This window comes from Canis lupus, chromosome 1 (genome assembly GCF_003254725.2).
Source record: "Canis lupus dingo isolate Sandy chromosome 1, ASM325472v2, whole genome shotgun sequence".
In the NCBI taxonomy this organism is placed as follows: domain Eukaryota; kingdom Metazoa; phylum Chordata; class Mammalia; order Carnivora; family Canidae; genus Canis; species Canis lupus.
Window position 1 is genome coordinate 10976070 of NC_064243.1, and position 23827 is coordinate 10999896.

Here is a 23827-nt window from a genome sequence, read left to right on the forward strand (position 1 = left end):
TACTTTATATGGTTCAGTAAATAATTAAATTTTTGAATGTGAAATATTCTGGAATGCATCCTTTATAATTGATTTTGCATAAATTTTAATTTACTTTTCTGGCTTGTGTGGTTTTTTTTTTTTAAACCTTTAAACATATATCTTATTTCTTACTTTATTAAGCAGTTGACTGGGGATATGGTGGAGTGGAAAGCATCTCCTGCATATTTTTTTTTGTCATGCATTGAATAGCTCTGTGTATGGAAACACTGCAGGAGGACTGGGTCTGGGTTTTGAATTTTCCATTTAACTTAACAACAAAGAATAATAAGCAAATGTTAGAAGGAATAAAAGTCTGCTGTAACAGAAGAAATGCCAAGGCTCTTGGTGTCAGAAAACACAAAGATGTGTATTCTAAAAGCAAGAGGTTTATTCATTGGGTTTTTTGAGAACAAATTATTTACAATATCACTATTTACAAAACTATTGAGAAAAAGAATTCAAATCAGTTCAAGGGAAGGATAGACATCTTTGAAAATACGTTTCTCTATAAAATGCTATTTTATCTATTACAAGAGCATGTTTTAATAAATGTATATAAGCTGTGAGCTTATTTTATATTCAAGGGAGATTTTTGTGAGAATATATCGTTTAGTTTGTGTTAAATTAGAGGTACTACAATGTGAGTTATAGAAAGCAGAATCTTTAAGATGTATTATGTGTGTTCTGAGACACAAAGCATTCTAATATTTTAAGAATGAATAGAAAGAAGGATGAATGAGTAATTGGTATGAAAGGTTGCAAGATAAGTCAATTATGCAATTCCCATTAAAAACATGATTATGTCAAAAAGATGTCTTGAAGATCTCTAGAGAGACACTGAAATATTTTTGCTTGGCCCCCACCCTTTTTTGGAAGACAGTGGAGTTAAATTGTAGTGTTACAAAATAAAATAAAAATAATAACACAAATCTCTGGTTGCAAGATAGCTGCTGTCAAAAAAATATTCATTCAACATACATATGTATATTTGCATATATACTACAAAGTATATTATCTATTCCATTTAATTATGTCACTACATACTGTGTTCAGAGGTGATATTCAAAGACTCAGCGACCCACTCAACAGAAATAATCAGATGAGACTTAAGATCTTACTGACGTATTACTCCTTACCAGTTGATCAACAGGCTTCACTTTATTAGAAAAAACAATGGTCCCAAATGTTCAATATAATGTACTTACATATGTGGGTGGGTGTGCGAACAGATAATATTCAGGAAATTGAACTGTTTCAACTATTTACAATATTACTTACTACATAGGTTGCACTAAGACCATAGATATTATAATGTGTATATATTGAGGAAAATAAAAAGAGAATAACAATGACATTAAACAGTGGGTACCATTTATTATTCATGGAGAAAAAATCTGCTATGTCATTTCTTACATTTTTAGATATTTGCTTATAAAATACAAAATTTGCAAAGTGGCCATGAGTATTGGTGAGTTTTCAGGAATTACATTGTATTAAATAGATTACTTTAATTGCACATAGTTATGTAAATATATATATGATTATAAAAGTATATATATATATGAATATATTTTTTGTGTGAAATTCTACATTTAGTAGCATTTTTACAGCTCTTAATAAAAATTTGAGGCAAACATCACTCCTATTTCAGAGAAGATGAATCTGAAACTTAACGCAGTTTATTTGCCCAGCTGCTAACTGATGAAACTGGGGATAGATCACAATCCTACCAGATTCCAAAGCCTATGTCTTAATCCTATGCCACACTATGTCACATTGTCTCTTACTGAGAATGTGAAAAATATTTGCTTTCGATGTTTTCTGATTTAAATATATATATCAATAATCTTAACCAAGTTTCATTTTACATTTTTATTCTTAAAAAATAAAGTTTAATTGCAAAGTTACTGCACTTAGTGACTCCAGTGTAGGATCTAAATCAATTCATGTTGTCTGACCATGTCAGGGTCCAACAGTTGATAATCTCTGTAAGTATGTTAGCTAAATTCTACTTTGATACTTGTTCTGACTGTGCTCTGAGGTGTGCTCATCTCATTCTGTTGCTGTCGCTTTGTCCATGTTCATTTGTTGATGAAAGCATGTGTACTAGTGATGTGATAGTCATTGAAATGGAAATGATTAATATTTTGAATAGATTTTAAAGAACAGTGTCCTCTTGTGAAAAAGTATGTTAAATACATGTTTTTTAGGGGCACCTGGTGGCTTAGTTGGTTAAGCGTCTTACTTTTGATTTTGGCTCAGGTCATGATCTCAATGGTCAGAGGATGGAGCCCGGACCGGGGCTCACACTCAGTGGGGAGTCTGCTTGAAGATTCTCTTCCTCTACCTCTCCCACCTTGAGCATATGTGCATGTGTGTGTATGTGCACATGCATGGTCTCTCTCTAATAAATATCTGTAAAAAAGACATGTTTTTTTAAAATAAATTTTCTCTTGAAACTTTAAAGCCATAATATATTTATATTAAAGCAATTGTTTTACATTTGAAGAGAGAAAAATAAAACATATGTAACATTTAAAAACAATAGATTTGGGGCACCTGGGTGGCTTAGTCAATTGAGTATCCCGCTCTAGGTTTGGGTTCAGGTCATGATCTCAGGCTCGTGGGATGGAGCCCCAGGAGCTCCATGCTAAGCAGTCTGCCTGAGGATTCTCTTCCTCTCCTTCTGCCTTTCCCTTTACTCATGAGCACTCCCTCTCCCTCTCTTTCTAAAATAAATAATATATCTTTTTATAAAAATAAAAACAATAAATTAGTGAACTTGACAACATTTTAATTATTTTGAGGAAAAATAAATTAGGTTGCAAGTAAATTCAAGGGAAAATAGAATAAAACAAGAAGTTTAATAGATATGTAATTTTAGATACAGAATTTCATAAAATGTGATTGAAGTTGGTCATTTGATGCAAAAAAGTATCAATTTATAAATTTTTAAACCTAAAATCTTGGTGATTATAAAGTATTATATTAAAACAAATAATTTATAGGGATGTCTGATTGGCTCAATGGATTAAACATCTGATTCTTGATTTTCCCCCAGGTCGTGATCTCAGGGTCCTGGGATCCAGCCCCTTATGAGGTTCTTGTTCAGTAGGGAATCTGCTGGAGAATCTCTCTCTCTCGCTCTTTTTCTGTGTCCCTCTGCCCCCTGCCCCACACTCACATGCACATTTGCCCTCCCTTCCTCTCTCCCTCTCTGCCCCCTGCCTCATGCTCAAGTGAACTCTTTCTCTCAAATAAATAAATAAATATTTAAAATAATAATAATAATTTATAAATAAAAGAAGACTAAAAATGCAATCAAGGAAAACAAACTTGCAAATGCCTGTGAAAGGCAAACTGAATATAAACTGAATACATTTATTTTACACAGAATTTAATACTTAGGAGTTAATCACTGTTTCAGAAATAAGTGATTAGAAATGTTACCAGGTACAGGAATTATACAGTTCATGCTGTTCTGCTTCTGGCATTTTAAATCAGTTTTCTTAGAATAAAAAAATAATACTTTTAGATAAAAGAGATGATATTCCCTCTGTTATTATTTATTATAAAGCTGAGATTTTAGAACATTGGGAATGAAATTCCAAAATAAAATATAATTAGATAAACATTTTCAGAAAGCTGCAAAGTTAATGTATATTTAACTCATCTTTAAAGATTTTTTAAAATTTTTGTTTCATTTTAAAAAATTGTCTAGAAGAAACTTTTGTAACACCAGGTAACCAATTTTTATGTACTTTTTCTCTCTCTGGGATTTTTTTTTCTTGTTCATTACATCATTACATCATTAAACTCATTTTAGAACAATTTTGGAGAAAATATTAGCATGTGCCAGTTTCTTATTAATATGGTATCATCAAAAATAATTGTGTGAGGGCACCTGGGTGGTTCATTTGGTTAAGCATCTGACTCTTGGTTTCAGCTGAGGTCATGATCTCAAGGTGATGAGACTGAGACCATGTTGGGCTCTGCGCCCAGTGGTGAGTCTGCTTGAGATTCTCTTCCTCTCCCCCCTCCCCTGGCTCATGCTCTTTCAGTCTTTTTCTCTAAAAGAAATAAATCTTAAAAAAAATAATTATTTCACCATATAAGTCTCAGCAATATTATGAACAAATAACCTGAATGGTAGAAAACTGGGAATCACATGATTGTTACAAATACTTGCTGCCCAAGGTGAATAAATTGAAACCTACAATGTAACAGGTAGGCTGATTATAGGAAGGATCTTTTCTGTTTTAACATTTGTTTCCCCAGGAAATGAAGTTCATCATGCTTTAGTCTCTTTCCTGGAAACCTTCCCAAGTTAAGCACCAAGCTATTCATCAGCATGTCAGCTAAGTGAATAAAACTACTAACTACCTTTAAATGAAGCTGTGAAAACATATGCATGTTTTGTACAGTCATACCAATTTTAATTTAAATTTAAACAGATTTTCCAGGAAGATAAAAAGATAAAACCTTTAAATGAATTTCCTACCACGTTTAAAAAACATTATTTGTGCCTGAAATACTTTTTCCATTTTGCTTACTTAAGTAAAAATATTGTTCTATGGGTACATATGGTTAAACGATAAAAAATATGAGCCTGAATTTTTGAATAATTCTATCCTGAAATCTTTAGAAATAGCTATATCTTATCTATTTTTATTCTGAGCATGACACAATGGAGAAGAGTCTCAAGATGATAATTCTTAAGATACATCTTAAGATTATAAATATGAAAGGCTAGATTTCTTGGTATGTGATAAACCTTGCAAATTATAATGTTTAATCAATTGGAAGTTACACTTTCTATCATAATTGCAACTGTTATTTATTGGGAAAATAATGATAAACACAGTCTCATCCTGCCCCAGAAAACAACCCCATCATAGTGGAATAGAAAAAACAGTTTTTTCATTGAAAAGCCTTAAACCAGAATTTGATGTGCATTACAGGAATCTGCTGAGATTTCCAAGTCAGAAAGAAAATTCACCCTATTATAGAATCAAGCATCATGTTCTCAGGATAAACAAGTACTAGCCTTCAAGTAGGAAGACCTAATACCACGTGTCACACAGAGTTCAGCAGGTCGATGGCATGACCATCTGCTTTTGCTAACTGGCTTTCTCGTAAGGAAAACTAAATTTCTCAGATTTTTATGACAAGCGGTAGCTTTGGACTTCGGTCAATGCCCTGGCTGAACTAGATTCCTACTCTCCAACAGAAACTGGGAGTAAGGAGTACTATGTTCCTTGATAATTATATATCAGATTTGGCTCCCCGTACTTGATAAAGACAAGCCTGGGTTGTAAAGTTGGCAAGACATTTATTCGATTTTTAAAGGGTTTATATACATTTCAAAAAAAAAAAAAGAAGACAAAGAACTTAAACTATAAGCTTCCTAAAGTACATGCTTTAAGAAGAGGAAAAAGTGAAAGTCTTTTCCCTTATTTTAAACAGGGAGAATTAGCCTTTTTTTTTTTAATGTACTTTCAATTGCAAATATAATGCTTTTCCAATAACATAAGAACAGGATATTATAAATAAAGACATTAAAACAACAACAAAGAAACCTTCCTATTCTGACTCTTTAATTGTATATACCTTCCCACAGTATTTTTTAAATTAAAAAATTAAAAATGTTATGCAAATACACATTATATTATGCTACAACTTGCTCTTTTTTATCACTTTGCAAAATGTCGTGTATAGCATTGCTGGTTAGTAGATGAATAAAGTAGTAATATTTAATATTTATTGCTATATTTATATATATATTTATATATATTTCTTGTATACCCTAAATAATCTTATACATGCTTTATATGTTTTAATTAATTTAATCTTTATAATAGCTCTATTAGGTTAGTTACTAGTGCCTTTTCCATTTTGCAGAGGTGACTGAGACAGTAGTTGGGCATTTTGTCAAATTGAGAATCAAGATTATAATCTATTTTTATTTTTTAAATTATTTTATTATTATTATTATTTTAAGATTTCATTTATTTATTCATGAGAGACAGAGATAGAGAGAGGCAGAGACACAGGCAGAGGGAGAAGCAGGCTCCATGCAGGGAGCCCGACTCGGGACTCAATCCCGGGACTCCAGGACCAAAGGCAGGCGCCGAACTGCTGAGCCACCCAGGGTTTCCCCCTATAGTCTATTTTTAAAGCTCACTGCACTCACACATTTATTACGTAAACAAATTCATTTTTAATAAGCACACACAATTTCATAGTGTGGTGGTTAATTTATTTCTCAATTCCCTTTTGATATGCATTTGGGTTATTTTGAGTTATTTGAAATGAAAAAATATTCTGGAATAAATAAATTGGATCACATACTCTTTGCAAATATTAGAGCCTTGGACTGTAGCATAGGCTTCCCAAAGGAATTATGGGGCCAAAGATATGTGTAGTTTATTTCTTACCATCTAATGATAGATTAGGTTCCAAACCAGGTTAAGGTCCCTACTATTTCTCAGTACTCCACCATCACTATCTCTCTTTTTCATATTTAACACAGAACCCACAGACTAAGTCATCATTATCTGCACTTCCGGTGAGCCAGAGTGTTTGTGAATATTGTGATGGAGCAGCATGTTTCAAATATGGGCTTTTTTTTTTTCACTTTCATCATGTCTTTTCTCTTTCTTTCTTTCTTTCTTTCTTTCTTTCTTTCTTTCTTTCTTTCTTCTTCTTCTTCTTCTTCTTCTTCTTTCTTTCTTCTTTCTTTCTTTCTTTCTTTCTTTCTTTCTTTCTTCTTTCTTCTACTTTCTATTTTTTTTCTTTTTTTGAGAAAATGAATGGGAAATATTCAAGAGTGAGACAAAGCATGAGAGACTCCTAACTCTGGGAAATGAACAAGGGGTAATGGAAGAGGAGGTGGGCGGGGGTATGGGGTAATTGGGTGACGGGCACTGAGGGGGGCACTTCATGGGATGAGCACTGGGTGTTATACTATATGTTGGTAAATCAAACTCCAATAAAAAAAGTATACAAAAAATGTGGGCATTTTTGCCTCCTAATCTCTTTGACCATGTCTGAAGCCAATTTTTATGGTCACAGCTAGTGCAGGGGATGCTTTTGGCATTTAGTTACTGGAGGCCAGGGGTGCTGCTAAGCATCCTACAATGCACAGGACGGCCCCCTGAAACAGAATTATCCAGTCCAAAATATCAATGGTGACGAGGTTGAAAAGCTCTGGCATCGATCATTTCTTTTTCATACATGAATTTCTAGTTTGTGGTTATTTCTCCAAATTGTTTTTTTTTTTTGTATCAACTGTCAAAATTTGAAAATTAGAGCTATTTAAATTTCATCTTATGATACAAACATTTTTCCAGATCACTGGTGTCTTGTTGTGGCTTTTTCTTACTTGTTTTTTAGGGGTTCAGGGAGGGTGGCATTTTAAAAATTCATTTAACCATATCTTCCCATTCCTTCATGGTTTCCATATTTCTTGGCTCACTTAAGAAAATCCTCCCAACTAAATGTATACATAAAAATTCACCTAGATTTTATTGTATTTATTTTATTTTAAAATGTATTTAGATCCATATTCTCTATTTTTGTTTTTAAAGATCTTACCAAATGATGCCATCATTAGGAGCACTTACTGTCAGATTCTTAAACCGCCCTTTCTATTTCAGCTATAACTTTAGACAAGCCATTTATCTATCATTTGTGGGAGGAAGTTTTCAATGTTGTTATCAGTAAAGCTAGGGAGGATAATAATACATAGATTCATCAGAATTAAATGTATTAATATACAGATACTCAATAGTTGCTGGATTTTATAGGATGGTGTCCTTAAACCTGACCATCATTTTCATTACTTTTCCTCATCAGCTCTATCTATAGTCTTTGGCAGGTAAAAGGCACTTGATAAGTATTGGCTGAGTTCAATATATTGAGAACATTTTCCCTAGGCTGTACTGTTGATAAATATATGAATGATATAGAGATCCTGTGCTCAGGTAGCTTTTACTCAAGGAAAATAGAAATATGCCACCCGTTCTCTAATGCAATTTTCATGACCTTGTTTCCCCTTAAAGACAGCGTTAACATTCTTTATTTTCATTCTGTTTATTCAATTTGTAGACAATGTGCAACAAATTTCTGCTGTTCCTGTATATGTGCAAGTTCTTAACATTAATGATCATGCTCCTGAGTTCTCTGAATACTATGACTCATATGTTTGTGAAAATGCAGGCTCTGGTCAGGTAAGGACCTGCAATAAATTGCTAATGTCTAAACATTGCCATTTGTTGTATATAATCACTTTTGCTACTATTCCTCCCATTTTGAAATGATAAAAATAAGCTTCTTTTAACCATGTGAATTACTGCTTTTATGTTGTGAGTACTGTATTATTTAAATTTCTTTTTTAAAAAATAAAATGTAAGCTTCAATCATTCCACTTTCAAATTCCTCAAATGTTTGAAAATCTGCTAAAACTGGGGATTCATAGTAAATCTTTTATACTTTGTCAATACAATAAAGAAAAGTTCTGGGCACCTGGATGGCTGAGTCGGTTAAGCATATGCCTTCGGCTCAGGTCATAATCTCAGGGTCCTGGGATCAAGCCCGGCATCAGGCTCCTTGCTCATCAGGGAGCCTGCCTTTCCCTCTCCCTCTGCCTGCTGCTCTGCCTGCTTGTGCTCTCTCTTTCTCTCTCTGTCAAATAAAACCTTTTGAAAATAAAGAAAAGTTTTCCTTTTGGTAATTCTATAGAGTAAGTGATCATATTTCAATTAATGTTTAATTTTTCATTCATCATAAAGAAACATGATTTATAAACATAAACATGAAGAGAATGAGCTGGAATTTTTTTCCTGTAGCTTATAACTACTCTATCAGACATATCAATTAAAAAAAAACCCTAATGTCGAATGGATATTAAAGAATTTAAAGATATTAAAGATATTTAAAGAATAGAGAGCACACTTATTTTGAAACACATCACCATTACTTTACAATTTTTCCTTTCCTTCCTTCCCTCCTCTCCTCCTTCCCTCGCTTTTCTTTCTTTCTTTCTTTCTTTCTTTCTTTCTCTTTCTTTTTTTCTTTCTTCTTTCTTCTTTCTTGTGGAGCTCACTTTTCATCTGTAAAATAGAGAGCTTAAAGTAGATCGTTCTTTGTTTTCAGTGCAGTCCACAATAACCTTACATTTTTTCTTAGGTATCATTTGAAATCATAGAAGCCTATTAAATGTCATAAAACATCTTTAAAAATATATAAACTGGTTTTCAGAATGCTGCATGTGTGTATGTATGTATGTATTTATAATGTATGTATAGGAATTTATGTGCATATATATATTTACTATGAAATCAGTTATTCTCAGTAGATTTGAATTTATCAGGTGAAGCTAGTTAAAGATGATTTGGATTTCACAAAATGGAAATTCTAATTTTCTACCAATAAATAATAGTAGTCAACATTATGCTTTATTTTCAAATACTTCATATGGTAAGAAATAGGCATATTTTAAGAATGAAGTATATCTGAATCGTTATGGATTATTCAATTGTAACATAATGGGAATCATTTGTAGCTCTTAAAATGTCTTGTTAAATTTATTTGGCCATGTATATTTTAGAATACATTGTATTCCAGAAATAATTCTGAAATCTTGTCTATAACATTACGTAATTTTAAAACAATAGTAAGATTATAATAAATATGCAAATGAATTTAAACTTAAGCTACTTAATTTGAATTGGTTAGGACCCAGGGTTTTTGATAAAATAAAAGGTTAATATAAAACTTTCAGAGACTCTCCATGTGGCACTGCCTCCTTGATCCAAAATCCAACTAATTTAGAAACCTATGGACAGACAAGATAGTACAAAGGAATCACAAAAACAGAATGCAAATGACCTCCTACGCACGACTCCTATGGAAACTAACTTTAAACGTTCTTTGAACTTGGAATTATAAATAGAAGATATACTTAGAAATCTAGCATATCTGATGTTCTCAAACTTTTCAGACACATCTGTCTACCTGGATACATCAACAAATATAATAAGCTTAAAATTAAAGTAATTTTGGACATAACTTCTCTAACAGTTTTCTAAATCTCTACATATTATATTTACATGCTGAAGATAGCTTGTATTTTGATAATTACCAGAAGAACAATTATATTTTATAGTTATTAGAATGATATGTGTTAAATTTGTATATTTTATAAGCATTACATAAACATGAATGTATTCAGAGTGCCCCCCTGATGAGGCGGCCTATTTTCAAACTTAAAAAATAGGCTTAATTTACTTCATTTCCTATACACTTATTTTTATAAATGTCCTGTGTAGTAGGTCCACTTACCCAATAAAATTGCATGTTCAATGGTCTTATCTGGCTGAGGTGGGCAGAAGATTTGGGAAGCAACACAGTTTAAATAAGAGACCTGACACCAGATATGGTAAACACTATTAAGGATGATGCTACCTAGTTCGGTTGATCACATTGGAGCTTTCATTTTAACTCCTCAAATTGTTCATAACAACTATAATAAATCATGTTTATAATAACCTTTTTCAACTTTTGCATCTTGTGAAAAGATGGAAATCCACATTTCTAGTAGAAACTAGAACTATACTATTGATTATATTAGAATCCACTCGTATCTTTACTGACTCAGTGGATCATTCATTCTTTTCACGGATTCTGGCTCATAGGCAAGAACTCAGAAGTTGTTACATTTGGAATATTGTGGAATACTTCCTTTTTTGATAATGAGATTTGTTTTTTCTACTTCCTGCTCACTGACAGTGACCATGGGAGGCTTCAGGCATTAGGCAGAGATAAATTTACAGCAAAGGGCAAAAAAGACTAATTTCCTACAGCACAGTTTTCTGACTTTCATGCTCAAAATCTTCAGTGGATTTTCCAATACCAGCATGGAAAAATACAAAATTCACTAGCCTGGGATTTAGCACTTTCTTTGATTTGGTCACAATTGTGTCTATCTTGCTTTAAAAAATATATATCCTTTTCACACTTTGAATTGCTTGTCTTTCAACATGCAAATTATGGTTTCTACTCTGGAGTTTGTTCATATCAACCTTTCTTCCTGAAGTGCCCCCGTCAATTCCTATTGGAATTTTAACTATACTGCAAAACAGAACTCAAATGCCACATAATCAAATGATTTTAAACAAATATATATTTACAACATCTGAGACATGACTCTAGCAACATTATCAACATTAAAGCAATTCTCAAAAATGCTCAAAAAAAATTGTGAGGGAACTCTATCATGTGTCTAATTTTCCGAGTGAAGAAACTGAGGCGAGGGAGTGCTACTTCCTAAGTAAGGACAGAGAGATATTTTATCCCAAGTGCTGACATCAGAATCCATGCATGTTACTATTATATTTTGTTGCCTCTTTATCCATAGTTTGAATTGATCTTACATGTTTGTGAAATGAGTCACTTCTAGTTTCATGTGCTTTCTAGATTCCGAGATACTTGTGAACAATGAATGGGTTTATTTTTATATTCTTGACAACATGCATTGCAGTTCCCAATAATAACTAGTTGAATAAATGAACAGAGCATGAAGACAGTAGTTCTTGAAATAAAGAGTATTTTTTCAATAATTCTCTGGAGATATGTTTGAATTTATTAGCCTTGTAGTTGATATTTAAAACTTTGCAATGTGATGAGATTTCTTAGAGAGTAAGGGCAGAGACAATCAATCCATAGATTGAGACCCAGATACTCCAATATTAATGTTTGGGATTTGGGACACACTAGGAAATAAACTTTGCAAGGAGCAAATTAGGAGAGTATGGTGGCATGGAAACTAAAAAAATATATTCCAAGGAGGAAGGGGTATTACCTGTTTTATTTGCTGCTTTCAGGTCAAGTAAAAGCAGAAAAGAAAAGATCCCATTAAATTTAAAAATAGAGATTTTAGACTTACTGGAATATTTGTAGGTAATATTTGTAGTGTATGTAATGTCACCCAGGAAGAAAATAAAAAGTGTGAATATGAGAGAACATAGGACAGAACCTTTGGGAATAGCAATATTTAAGGAGTCAGTAAAGAAAGAGAAGCTTGCAAAGTAGACTGAGTAGGTGGGACAAGTAATGTAGGAAAGAAACAAGAGTTTTGATGAGAACATGCATGAGTATAACAGTTTTTGAGGAGGAAGTGTCAATAGACTTAATTCCCACTATTCCAGGGAAAAAAAATCATCCTCACAGTTTACCATATGGTCAAATTTACTCTTTAAAAATATGTAATTTTGTAAGTAATTCACAGCTATATAAATAAAATGACAGTGCAAAACAACTTGACTAGAATGTGGCAAAGAGAAATTTCACTGGACATTTGTTAGGAATGGCAAGGAAGATGTTTTCCAGATTGTTGAAATAAAAGTCAAGACTACTGCAATAAGGGAGACAAATGAACCCAACTGTTGAAACAAAATTCAGGATAGTTTTTGAAACCTGGGCTGAGATAGTGAAAAGGGACTAGAGGACATGTGTGGGGAGGGGGAGGTTGGTCAGTGTGATTAGGCCAGCTGTGTAACTGGCTCATAGAGAAGTTAGGCTCTCACCCTCCCATATTGACTGAGATATAGGGGTCCCATCTTACTTGATATCTACATTTCAAAGGGATGGTTTTCAGGCTTTTGAGAAAGATCATCATGCATCACAAAATTGGAAGAGTTTGGGAGATCAATCTACATTACAAAGGGGCAGGGAAAGAATTTGCAATGAGAAATTGTCTCTTGTAATTTTTCAGAGAAAATGGAGGTAAAGAGCTTCTAGTGAGGAAGAAACCTGTCTAAAATTGAGTCTTGGTCAAATGTTAACAAAATGTGAACATGGCAAATACGTATTTGTCAGTATTTAATACTTTGAGAAGTTTAAAATATTCTTTACAGCTCGTATTTTTGTTGAAGGAAGAAAGACTGTCTTGCTCTATGATTGCAAAGCATTTAATCTTTAAATTTATAAACAGCAAATATAATAATCTAGTTAAAAAGAAAAATCCCATTGCATTCCCTTCCTTCCGGTTACATTTAGATACATTCTGCCTTCAGCAGTTTTCCATTTGCAAGATAAATCAAGTAGATTTTGGTGCACAACATTTATAAAAGAAGAGAAAATACTGACACATTTATTTTTAGCAAAGCAGAACAGCCCAGATTCTTATCGCAAAATATCGTGTGATGAAGTCCTTCCTGTTGAGTGACTAAAAAGATGATGACTATATTTTTCCTTTATCCTTAAAATCATATTGTTCATTTGCTGATTCTTGATTTTGAGAATATTCATCTGTTTCATCTTCATCTGAAGACTCCGTCTCAATCCTTTTTTTTTACATGATCAGTTTCACCATCATCTTGAGTCTGTAGTGCTGGTTTCTGCTTTTGGTTTTCATCTTCTATTCACACACTACTGTGAAATTACTTCCTCTGTCAGTTTTTTTCTTCTGGCATTATGAATGTAAAATGAAAAATCTTGAATTTTCAACTGTTTTTAAAGAAAAAATAAAATCAAACTAAAAAGATAGTGTATCCATTCTTTGATATCTTTTTGAATGATGATGTAATACTTTAGGCAACACATTTAAAAAGAGAAGAAGACAATGATGCAATGGGAAAGATTTATTTTGCTATTATGTCATCTTTCTAGGCCATTCATCCTACAAGTTACATATAAGTCTTTTAAAAGCACATTAGGAGAAATTTATGAGTAATAATGAAATGATTTTTAAGATGATGAAATAGCACGATGCTTAAAGCATAAAAAAGATTATATCCCTAGGTTCCCAAAATGTATCCTAGATTTACAGAATGTGCCCATTCAGTAACTGAAGGTAAGATTATTTAATAATAAGTTAATATTTCCTTAGTATCAGGAACACATCCAAGAATTTTAAAAAATGAAATAACAATGTTTAAAAAATAGGTAGAACTGCTCAAAAAGAAATTCAAATGCTAATTTTTGATGCAACAAGCTTTAAAGGCACATTGAGAGTTGAACTTTGCTGAGGAAGAAAAATATCTATTGTATGCAATGGCATGGAGTTGTTGTGTGACTTGCTCAGAGTTTCGTATGAATCTCTATGGGAAATCTATGACATGCATCATAGTTTTACAGATGTGTGTATTATGCCTCAAAAAGTTTAGGTAACTTTTTCAACATCATATAGCTTATTAGTGAGTAAGGATTATAATTTGTATCTCCAAGAATGATGCTTATTTTAACTATGCCCTGATAAAGACTAAGCTATTCTTAGATTATTTGCACAATACAAAAACAAATAAAAAAGTTTTTTTTTTTTTTAATTTTGTACTGATAATGAATTACACCTACAATTTTAAGGGCAAAAATAAAAATGAAATCAATATGATTGAATCTCACCTCATTTCTGGAATGTGCATAGCTCAAACTCAGAATACATTACACCTGATTAGTGTTGTTTCATAAGGAGCAAGGCCACAAGTCATCAAATAACTCAAGGGACACATGAAAGTCACTATCAAATTTAGAAGTTTGTCTAAGGTCTATTAGTATCTGAAAAAAAAAAAGATACACAGTATGGTTACCTATAATGTTCTTCCACTCTGATCCAAGGGCAATCCAAATATTCCCACTTACATTGCTGAATACACTATGGTTTATGAATTGAAATCAATACATAGATTATTTGAGTGCTGCCAGTGTATCCAATATTACCATAGACATTTTCTTCTCGACACACAGTGGGTGATGCCTTATTTAATGGGTGGGTATTAGGGCTCTCGTGGCTCCTGGATTGTCATTGGTTTTGTACCATGTTTCCTCAGATGTTACATGTGGAATAAGATTGAGTTAGGCTCAGATTTCTGGTTTGAAATTCACTTGATAGGCTTCCTTCAAGTACGGGTGAAACCAAGAATTTGCTATCAATATTTACCTCCCAGAATGATAGTAAAAACTTTCAAAAGTGCTCTTACTCTTTTACTTGTTCCTAAGACTTAGGTAGTAATGTGTGAACATTGCAACTCAATAATCTGTCAAAAATATTTGCTTTAAGAGATAATAAAGCATATCTTGTATAACTGAAATGGTTTTTATGCAGCCAACATAATTATTTTTAATTTAATGATGACTACAAGCAAAATGTTAAGACCATTCTGTGTAGACATTCAGAGGAAATGCATTTTACTCTGTTTAAAAACAAGGAATATATAGTCAGTTAATAAAATAAGAAGGCAACTACACCATTGAAATACAAATTGGGAAATATACATGTCACCTAGTATGAATTTTTTTATTTTTTTGAGATTTATTAATTTACTTATTCATAAGTGACACACAGAGAGAGGCAGAGACATAGGCAGAGGGAGAAGGAGACTCCATGCAGAGAGCCTGATGTGGGACTCGACCCCAGGATCCCGAGATCATGACCTGAACTGAAGGGAGACCCTCAACCATTGAGCCACCCAGGCACCCCAGTATGAATTCTTGACTAAGCTAAGGATAGATGTAAAAACAGTATCTATTTCTCCAGAGTGCAAACTGGAAATTTGGGTGTGGAAGCAGAGAGGAAAGAATCTCTTCTCTGGACTGAAGAATGAAAAGTGAATGCAATGTAAAGAAAAGAGGAAACTTCTATGATGTGCCCCCTGGCCTGAGGTACCCCCAAGTAAATTGCTAAAATTAAATTAATTTAGAAAATGTTGGGGTAGGGAATATAAAACTTCATAATAGCAAAACCTGAGGGAGCCTTTGTGCCAAGGAAGATGGAATTTGGTATGAATGTGTTTATATTAAGCATCCCAAAGTGAAGATCCCTCTTTCTTCTCCTACACTCTCTCTTTCCCCACAACACTCTTTACAAAGAACAGGCATCTCTGATGCCCCCAAATCCCAACACCATATAGTTTAAAGCATGCATACATGTACTCACCCACACATACATACACATACACAAGAAGAAACAAAGGAAAAAAATGTAAGCAATCTACATCACAAAGAGAATTATAAATGGACAAAGATTGGTGAGAAAAATAGATCTCCAGACATTCATACCTGTTTTTGTGTGCTTTAGATGTGACTTACTAGTCTTTGATTGTTTTCATCATTTTTGGTACAGCAATATGTTGTAGGCTTTGCCACTTACTCATTTACTGCTTTCTGGCTTCAGTTCCTCCTTAAAAAGTACCTGTTCCTTGATCCTGTGAGAACGGATTGATCCAGTTAGAGCATTTCTTTTATTGTGAATGAAATGTTGAGCCTTGTCAAAGTAGGGCACTGGATGAACAGTGAAGAAGGAAAAGTCTTCTCTTCCTGATTCTGTGTTGAGCATGTTTGTTTTCTCCTTTCTCATCCTGCACAGTTGGCCGGTGTGAAGATACACATGGTGCTTTATCCAGCCACAAGTATAGACCCAGATGCCCCAGAGGTACATTCCCAAGGCTACCATACAGCTCCATCCCAGGCCTGGGAGGTCTTGCAGCCTTCCCAATGTGAATGCTGTGAGCTCCAGGCCCTGCAACCATAGTAGCCTCCCAACTTCTTCTGCCTTTCTGTCCACCCACATGCTTGCACCCTGGAGGACTGTTCTGTTTGCCTGGAGAATGTGGACTAGCTCCAGCCCAGGCAACCCAGTGAACTCCACTGTCCTGAAAACAAGATGCTGCAACCAAACATTCCCCAAGGAGATCTAAAGCTCATCTTGGGGAGAGGGCTTCCTTTCCACATTTGTCTGTCTTTACTGTAGATAATTTCACTGTACTTCTGAGTACTCTTTGCAGTTCTCATTACATCTTTACAGTTACTCTCCTACTGTAGCTTAATAATTCTTTATATTAATATTCTTCCTTTTAAATTACTGTGTGCTTCCTATCCCTCAATTGGGTCCTGATACATATGCTCATTTTTTAATATTTTCTGTCTCAGGTTTGGAAATAGTCATTTTCCTAAGATTTTGTGATATTTTAGTGAGGGTACTGCAGAAAACACAGAATGGTCAGTAACAAAATTGGGATACCAGTCCAGAAAACCAAGAAAATCCCACTTTCTCTTTCTCTCTAGCTCTCACTTTATAGCTCTCCTGTTCTCTCTTATTTTTCAATAATGTAGAAGAACACTATAAGGGAAACTCCAACACGGTTATTTCTTGTTTATTTTCTTTATTTATAATTAATGTACATTAGAGAAACACAGATATGATAAATTTTCAGGTTTTTTAAATTAGAACTATTATATGTATCCAGAGGTAAATAATTTTCCCTCAAATTGCAAATGATAATCCCACTCATCATTCACTAGTTGGACTACCTCTGTTATATGTATGTGCATGTGTGCATAAATACACATGCATATGTATAAAGCTACGCAAAGTTATTTGTTTTTTTGAAACAAATACTTTAAATTCCCAAAAGAGACATAAATCCTAGGAGTAGTAAAGAACTCTCTAACCTTTCATATGATTGAATTAATATGAACAATATTTAAAGGTAAGAATACCAAAAATATTAAAAAAAAACTATCTTAAACATGAGACACTATCATAGAAGACAAAGAATGCAAAAGCAAATTATATTAAAAATACAATGTTTGTAAGCAGTGCCAAATTTAATAAATCTTTTCAGTTGCATACAAACCAAAACTACAATGAGATACCACGTCACCCCTGTCAGAATGGCTAACTTAACAACACAGGAAAGAACAGGTGTTGGTGAGAATGGGGAGAAAGGGGAACCTTCTTACACTGTTGGTGGAAAGGCAAACTGGTGCAGCCACTCTGGAAAACAGTAAGGAGACTCTTCAAAAAAGTTACAAATAGAGCTACCCTACAGCCCAGCAATCACACTACTAGGTATACTAAGATACAAAAATACTTATTCAAAAGGGCACATGCACCCTGATATTTATAGGAGCATTATCAACAATAGCCACATTATGGAAAGAGCCCAAATATCCATTGGCTGATGAATATATAAAGAAGATGTGGCAGGAGTGCCTGTTCGGCTCAGTCAGTTATGATTCCAACTCTTATTTGGGCTCAGGTCATGATATCAGGGTCATAAGATCCAGTCCTGTATTGGACTCCTCAATGGGCATGGAATATGTTTGAGATTTTCCTCTCCTTCTGCCCATTCCACTCCCTCTTAAAAAAGAAGGATATATATAAAATGGAATATTACTCAGCCATCCAAAAGAATGAAATCTTTCCATTTGCAATGATGTGGATGGAGCTAGGATGTATTAAGCTAAACAAAATAACTCAGAGAAAGACAAGTACCTTATAATTTCACTCATATATGGAATTTAAGAAATAAAGCAGATTAATTAGGGGAAGGGGGGAAAAAGAAAGGGAAGCAAACCATAAGAGGCTCTTAACTATAGAAGACAAACTGAGGGTTGAAGGAGGGAGGTGGGCAGAGGATGAGCTAAATGAATGATAGGTATTAAGGACAGCACTTGTTGGGATGAGGACTGGGGATTAAAAGTCATGAATCACTAAATTTTACTCCTGAAATCAATATTACACTATATGTTAACTAACTAGAATTTAAATAGAAACTTGAAACAAAAATCTTTCCAATTACAAATAGTTATATTCATATACCCTACACATTTATGGTTTTATCATTAATTTTTAATTAAAAATAAAGACGAAAGATAGATGGGGAAATAACTATCTGAAAAACTTGAAAAAGTCATTCTGTTATTAACATACAATAGTACTTGCTGTTTGATAAGAAATTGTTTAACAGCTGGTTCCTTGGTATTGATGTAGTATGTGATCTTTCAAAATACTATGAGAGACCTTGTCAATGAAGAAGTATTCATGTGCTTTATAACCATTACAGATGACATCTTAATTATTTCTTAATGTGAATGCTTTCTGTATGTTGATCTTATTGAGTTTCCCAAATAATTTTCTATAATAAGCTTTCCTAAAAATTAGCATAATTTTTATTTTTATCAAGAAACCGCATTCTATTAGTCTCTTAAAATAGAATATTAACTAATAATATTCTTAAGGAGTATTTTTGATAAATTGCTTTATAAAATATATATTTAATAAGTTATTTATGGATATAGAAATCCCAACTACGTATGGCAAAATGAGTATAAAATGTGAGCATGTAGATGACCTTAATTTAGGAATAAAAACCAAAGTAAATGTAGTTTGGAGATGTCATTTACCCAATAAAGCACCTTAAACCCAATAAAAAGAAAAATAGTCTTTCAAATTCGCTCCTAGATTATTAGAACAACCAGAGTAATGACTCTTGAATCCATGCAATTTGAGGCAATTAGATTCTTGAATAATCAATATTATTCTGTAAAAGCAACATTCTCCTTCACTACCTTCATTTTGGCATCAATGTTATCAGATTTTTAAAATTTATATTTCCAAATAATAAGGGCAAGACACTTTGAATTCTGAAACTTGTTTTTTTAAAGCTCATGATATGTGTGTGAGACTGTAAGATTGTCCATGAGCCATGCTGGTTCACTTTTTATAATATAAATCCATAAATAAATGGGGAGGCCAAAAGTGTAATGTTTTAAAACAATTTAAAATTTTCAAATTGCATTTCAGAAGACCTGTATGTCTTAAAACAATGTTCTATTATATACAATATTCTTTTTATTATTTTAGATAGGATTTTGCTTGTGTCTTCCCAAAATGGTAATATCTTTCCTTTTTTTTCAAAATGGTAATTTCTTGATAAATTTATTTGGGGATATTGGACATTGATTGAATACATTAGAATATTAGAAAACTAAATAACAAGTCATTTTTCCAGCTAACTATTATTCTTCACCCCAAAGTGACCAGTGTTAAGGAAAAGATCAATATTTATTAACTCAGTCTATTCTCTCTCTTTTTGAGTGATATTATCTACTAAACTTCTGATTTAGTCTCAAGCAATACAAAGCACACAGCTTTCCAACAATAACTGAGTGTATCTGTGTGAAGTGATGAATTTGCCTCTACCATTTGAGAAAAATTGAAAGAATAGGAAAAGAATTTTTATTCCTTTTATTATTCTTTAAATGTCCTTTAGAAAAAACTGATTTGTCCTAATTTTTAGAGAGACGAAGGGTCCTTTAGAGAGGATTGCAGTAAACATTTGTTTCTGGTATTAATTTGGGGGCCAAATTAATTGGTTATATAGATTAACCAATTGTATAGATTAACTGGTATTCTTTATTATTGTGTAAAAATCATGTATGTAGAAAAACATGAGTTTTAATTGAAATATATTTCTTCTCATTTAGGAATGAAACATCAAATCATTAGTATACAGCAATAACACAAAGAATGCCTGGTACAATTACAAGAGAATTTTACTATCACCCACACTTCCCAAATTAGATGATGATCCCGCCACACTGAATACCAATCTGCTCATTTGAAAAAGAAAGATATCTTTGCCCTACAATTCCTATCTTATTAGGATTTAGTAAAGATAAAATTCTATTAAGTGAGAAAATGGGTAGAATTGGCCTTTGTTAAAAGCAATTTTGTCACTGTTAAAATGAACAGATAAGAGTCATCTTACAAGTTCTTAACATGGGGCTCATTCCTTTCTAAAGAGATTCTAAATGAGCTATAAGGAGTGTGTGTACACTTAACATTGCACAGAAACAAAACTATCAATGCAGATAAAGGTAGGAACAGAGTAATATTTTTTATCCCATGCTTAAAGGAATCCATGACTTATAAAATAACAATAAAAAAATTACAAACTTCAATATAAACATTAATTGAAATTGGTTTTGTTTCCTTACTGGGAGTTTTGATTTTGTCAGATTAATGTTTTATTTGGATTGGTTTGAAACAGATGAAGTTGTTGCTCCTTAAATCTCTGTAGCAATAACTCAATAAATTGCATTTGCCACTTTTTTTCTTGAAGTAATTAAATAGTTCTTTCTTTGTTGACCAGATTATTTAATTTCAAAACCATTATTTGTAGTACAAGAAAAAAATGATTCCTCTGAATATACAAATCAAAACAAAAGAAATAAGAATTAGAACAATAGGAGTAAAAAAAAAACCCATATTTTATAATAAAATATTTGTGTGTTGTAATAAATTTAAAAATCTGAATGGCATGAATAGTACTGGAGCAAATGCAAAGATACATATAAATTCTCTAGTCTTTTCAGCAAACTTTGCTGGAACAATTGGATATTAATAGGGAAGAAATCCACCTGAACCTCATATGTCACACAGAAGTTATTTAGAGATGTATCACAGATTTATACCTAAACTTAAAACTGTAAAAACTTTTAGAAGTAAATGCAGAAGAAAAAAACTATTCTTTGTGACTAGATAGAGTTTTTAGGTATATCACTGAAGGCACAATCTATTTAAAAAAAAGTATTTGACTTTATAAAAATTTAAAAATGTTTAATCCCTGTTAAAAGGATTAAAGAAATGACCTATGAATTAGGAGAAATTATTTGAAAACCAAAGATGACTTAAAGGATTTGTATCTGGAATATCCAAGGAACTCTTAAAACTCAACAGTAAAAAAAATAAGAATCCAATTATAAAATGAATGAAAGACATGACAAATATTATATGGGAAGCAGAAGAGCACATGAAGAGATGTTTAACATCATTAGTTATTTGGACAACGCAGTTTGCAATTACAATGGGCTATTACCACACACACTTTCCATAACAACACCCATGGACATCATCAAATGCTGGGAGGAGAGGGGATGGAAATAAAAAATGAATAATAATTTGGCAGTTTATTATAAAACTAAATATATACTTACTGTGCAATCCAATAATCACTCATTTGGTCTGAATGTGGCATCCATGTCAGAGAAAAAATCATGTTCACATAAAAATATTCATGGCAACTTTATTCATAATAGCCAAAACCAAAATAATCCAGATGTCTGTCCCCAGGGGAATGATTACATAGTATGATACGTCCATAAAATGGTATATCACCTGGCCATAAAAGGAAGAGGTTATTAATACATGCATAGCACAATGAATCTCAGAGGCATTATGTTTCTTGAAAAAAGGCAATACCCTAAACCTTACATGCTCTATGTTTCCATTTATAGTACGTCCTCCAAAAGTCAATACTGTAAGAGACAGAAGGAATTAGTGGTTGAAGGATTTAGTGGTTGCCAAGGAACAAGGGTAGGAGTGTGGATTTAAGTGTGACAAGGAAGAGTAGTATGAAGGACTTCACATGTGTGGTGATGAAACTTTTCTGTATTCTGGTAACACTAGTCTTGACATGAGACCAGACTGTCTGAGTTACACGTAAACATGCCAACACACACACACACACACACACACTCACACAGATGTAAGAACCAGTGAAAACTGAATAAATTGCATTATCTATTTAGCAGTATTGTACCCATTTCAGTTTCAGAGAATTGATATTGTACTACAGTTATGTAAGATGTAACCACTGGGTTAGCTGAAAGAAGTATTTAGTACTCTGCCCAGTTTTGGAAATTTGCTTAGGGGCAGCCTGGGTGGCTCAGCAGTTTAGCACCGTCTTCCACCAAAGGTGTGATCCTGGTGACCCAGGATCGAGTCCCACATTGGGCTCCCTGCATGGAGCCTCCTTCTCCCTCTGCCTGTGTCTCTCCCTCTCTCTCTCTCTCTCTGTGTCTCTCATGAATAAATAAATAAAATCTTAAAAAAAAAAAAAAGAATTTGCTTAGAATCTACAGGTATTTCAAAATAAATTTAAAGAAATCATTTGCTGGAATAAAAGGTAATAAAACACAAAAGATAAAATAAGAAAAATAAGAATAGAGATTTAAAGGATAATCATTAATATTATTGAGAATATTTTAGGTCAAGAAATCAAAATTCTTAGTGACAACTCCTCATACTGTATAAACTTCCCCAAAGTATTCAAAACAAGGGCGGAGGGGTGCTCCTCAAATTACTTTATGTAGCCTTCCTCATAGTAGAAAGTGACAAAATTAAACACCTTGCAAAAATAAACATGAAAAGATTATTAAAAATGTGCTGTAAGCATTATATGTAAATTATAACTAAAACAATTTATGAAGGTATTAATGGTGATACACAGTACAGAAAGAAGTTTTAGAATTAGCAAAACAATATTTTAAAATCTATTAATATTTTCCATTACATCAGTATCTGAAAGGAACAAAAAGATACACATAAACTTTTCATTTGATGATGCTAAGAAGCCCTTTGACGAAATTAAAACTCAAATCCAGGGTAACAAATAAACCAAGACAAAATGCAGCCATAATAAATATAGTAATAATAAAATGAATACTAGCACTCAAATAAGTAGTCAAAATCTCATTTAATACTGAATCTCGTGTGGTAGCATACTTTAAAGCAATGATGAAGAAATTTCTGCTTTCACACTACAACTTCATAGTCTTCTGAAGCTCAGGTACATAGAATGAAATATAAAATATAAGTTATTGAAAAGAAGGGCATTTACTTGAAGAAATGAGATCTAGTGCATACTGCCAAATAAATATGATGGGATTTTAAATTTTCTTGAAGTCGCATTTAAAAAATATAAAAATGGAGAGTTGGTGTTCAACAGGTATAAAATTTCAGTTATATAAGATGAGTGAGTTCTAGCCATCTGCTGCACCACACTGCTTCTAGTTAACAAGGTGGTATCATGCACTTATAAACGTGTTAAGAGGGTAGATCTCATATTTAATGTTCTTACCAAATTAAAGTTTAAAATTTTAAAAGGAACATAGAATTAATTTAATGTGTATCTACACAATATGTACAAAATGCTATCATTTTTACATGTAATAAATTAAA

General features: G+C 32.8%; 1 protein-coding gene across 1 annotated transcript in view; it reads left to right on the forward strand.

Moving 5' to 3' along the window:
• CDH19 (cadherin 19) overlaps positions 1-23827 on the forward strand; it is a 95717-nt gene that overhangs the window by 56665 nt on the left and 15225 nt on the right. Inside the window, 1 exon segment of the mRNA XM_025422063.3 lies at positions 8131-8252. Within this exon segment, the coding sequence (XP_025277848.3) occupies positions 8131-8252 (122 nt within the window).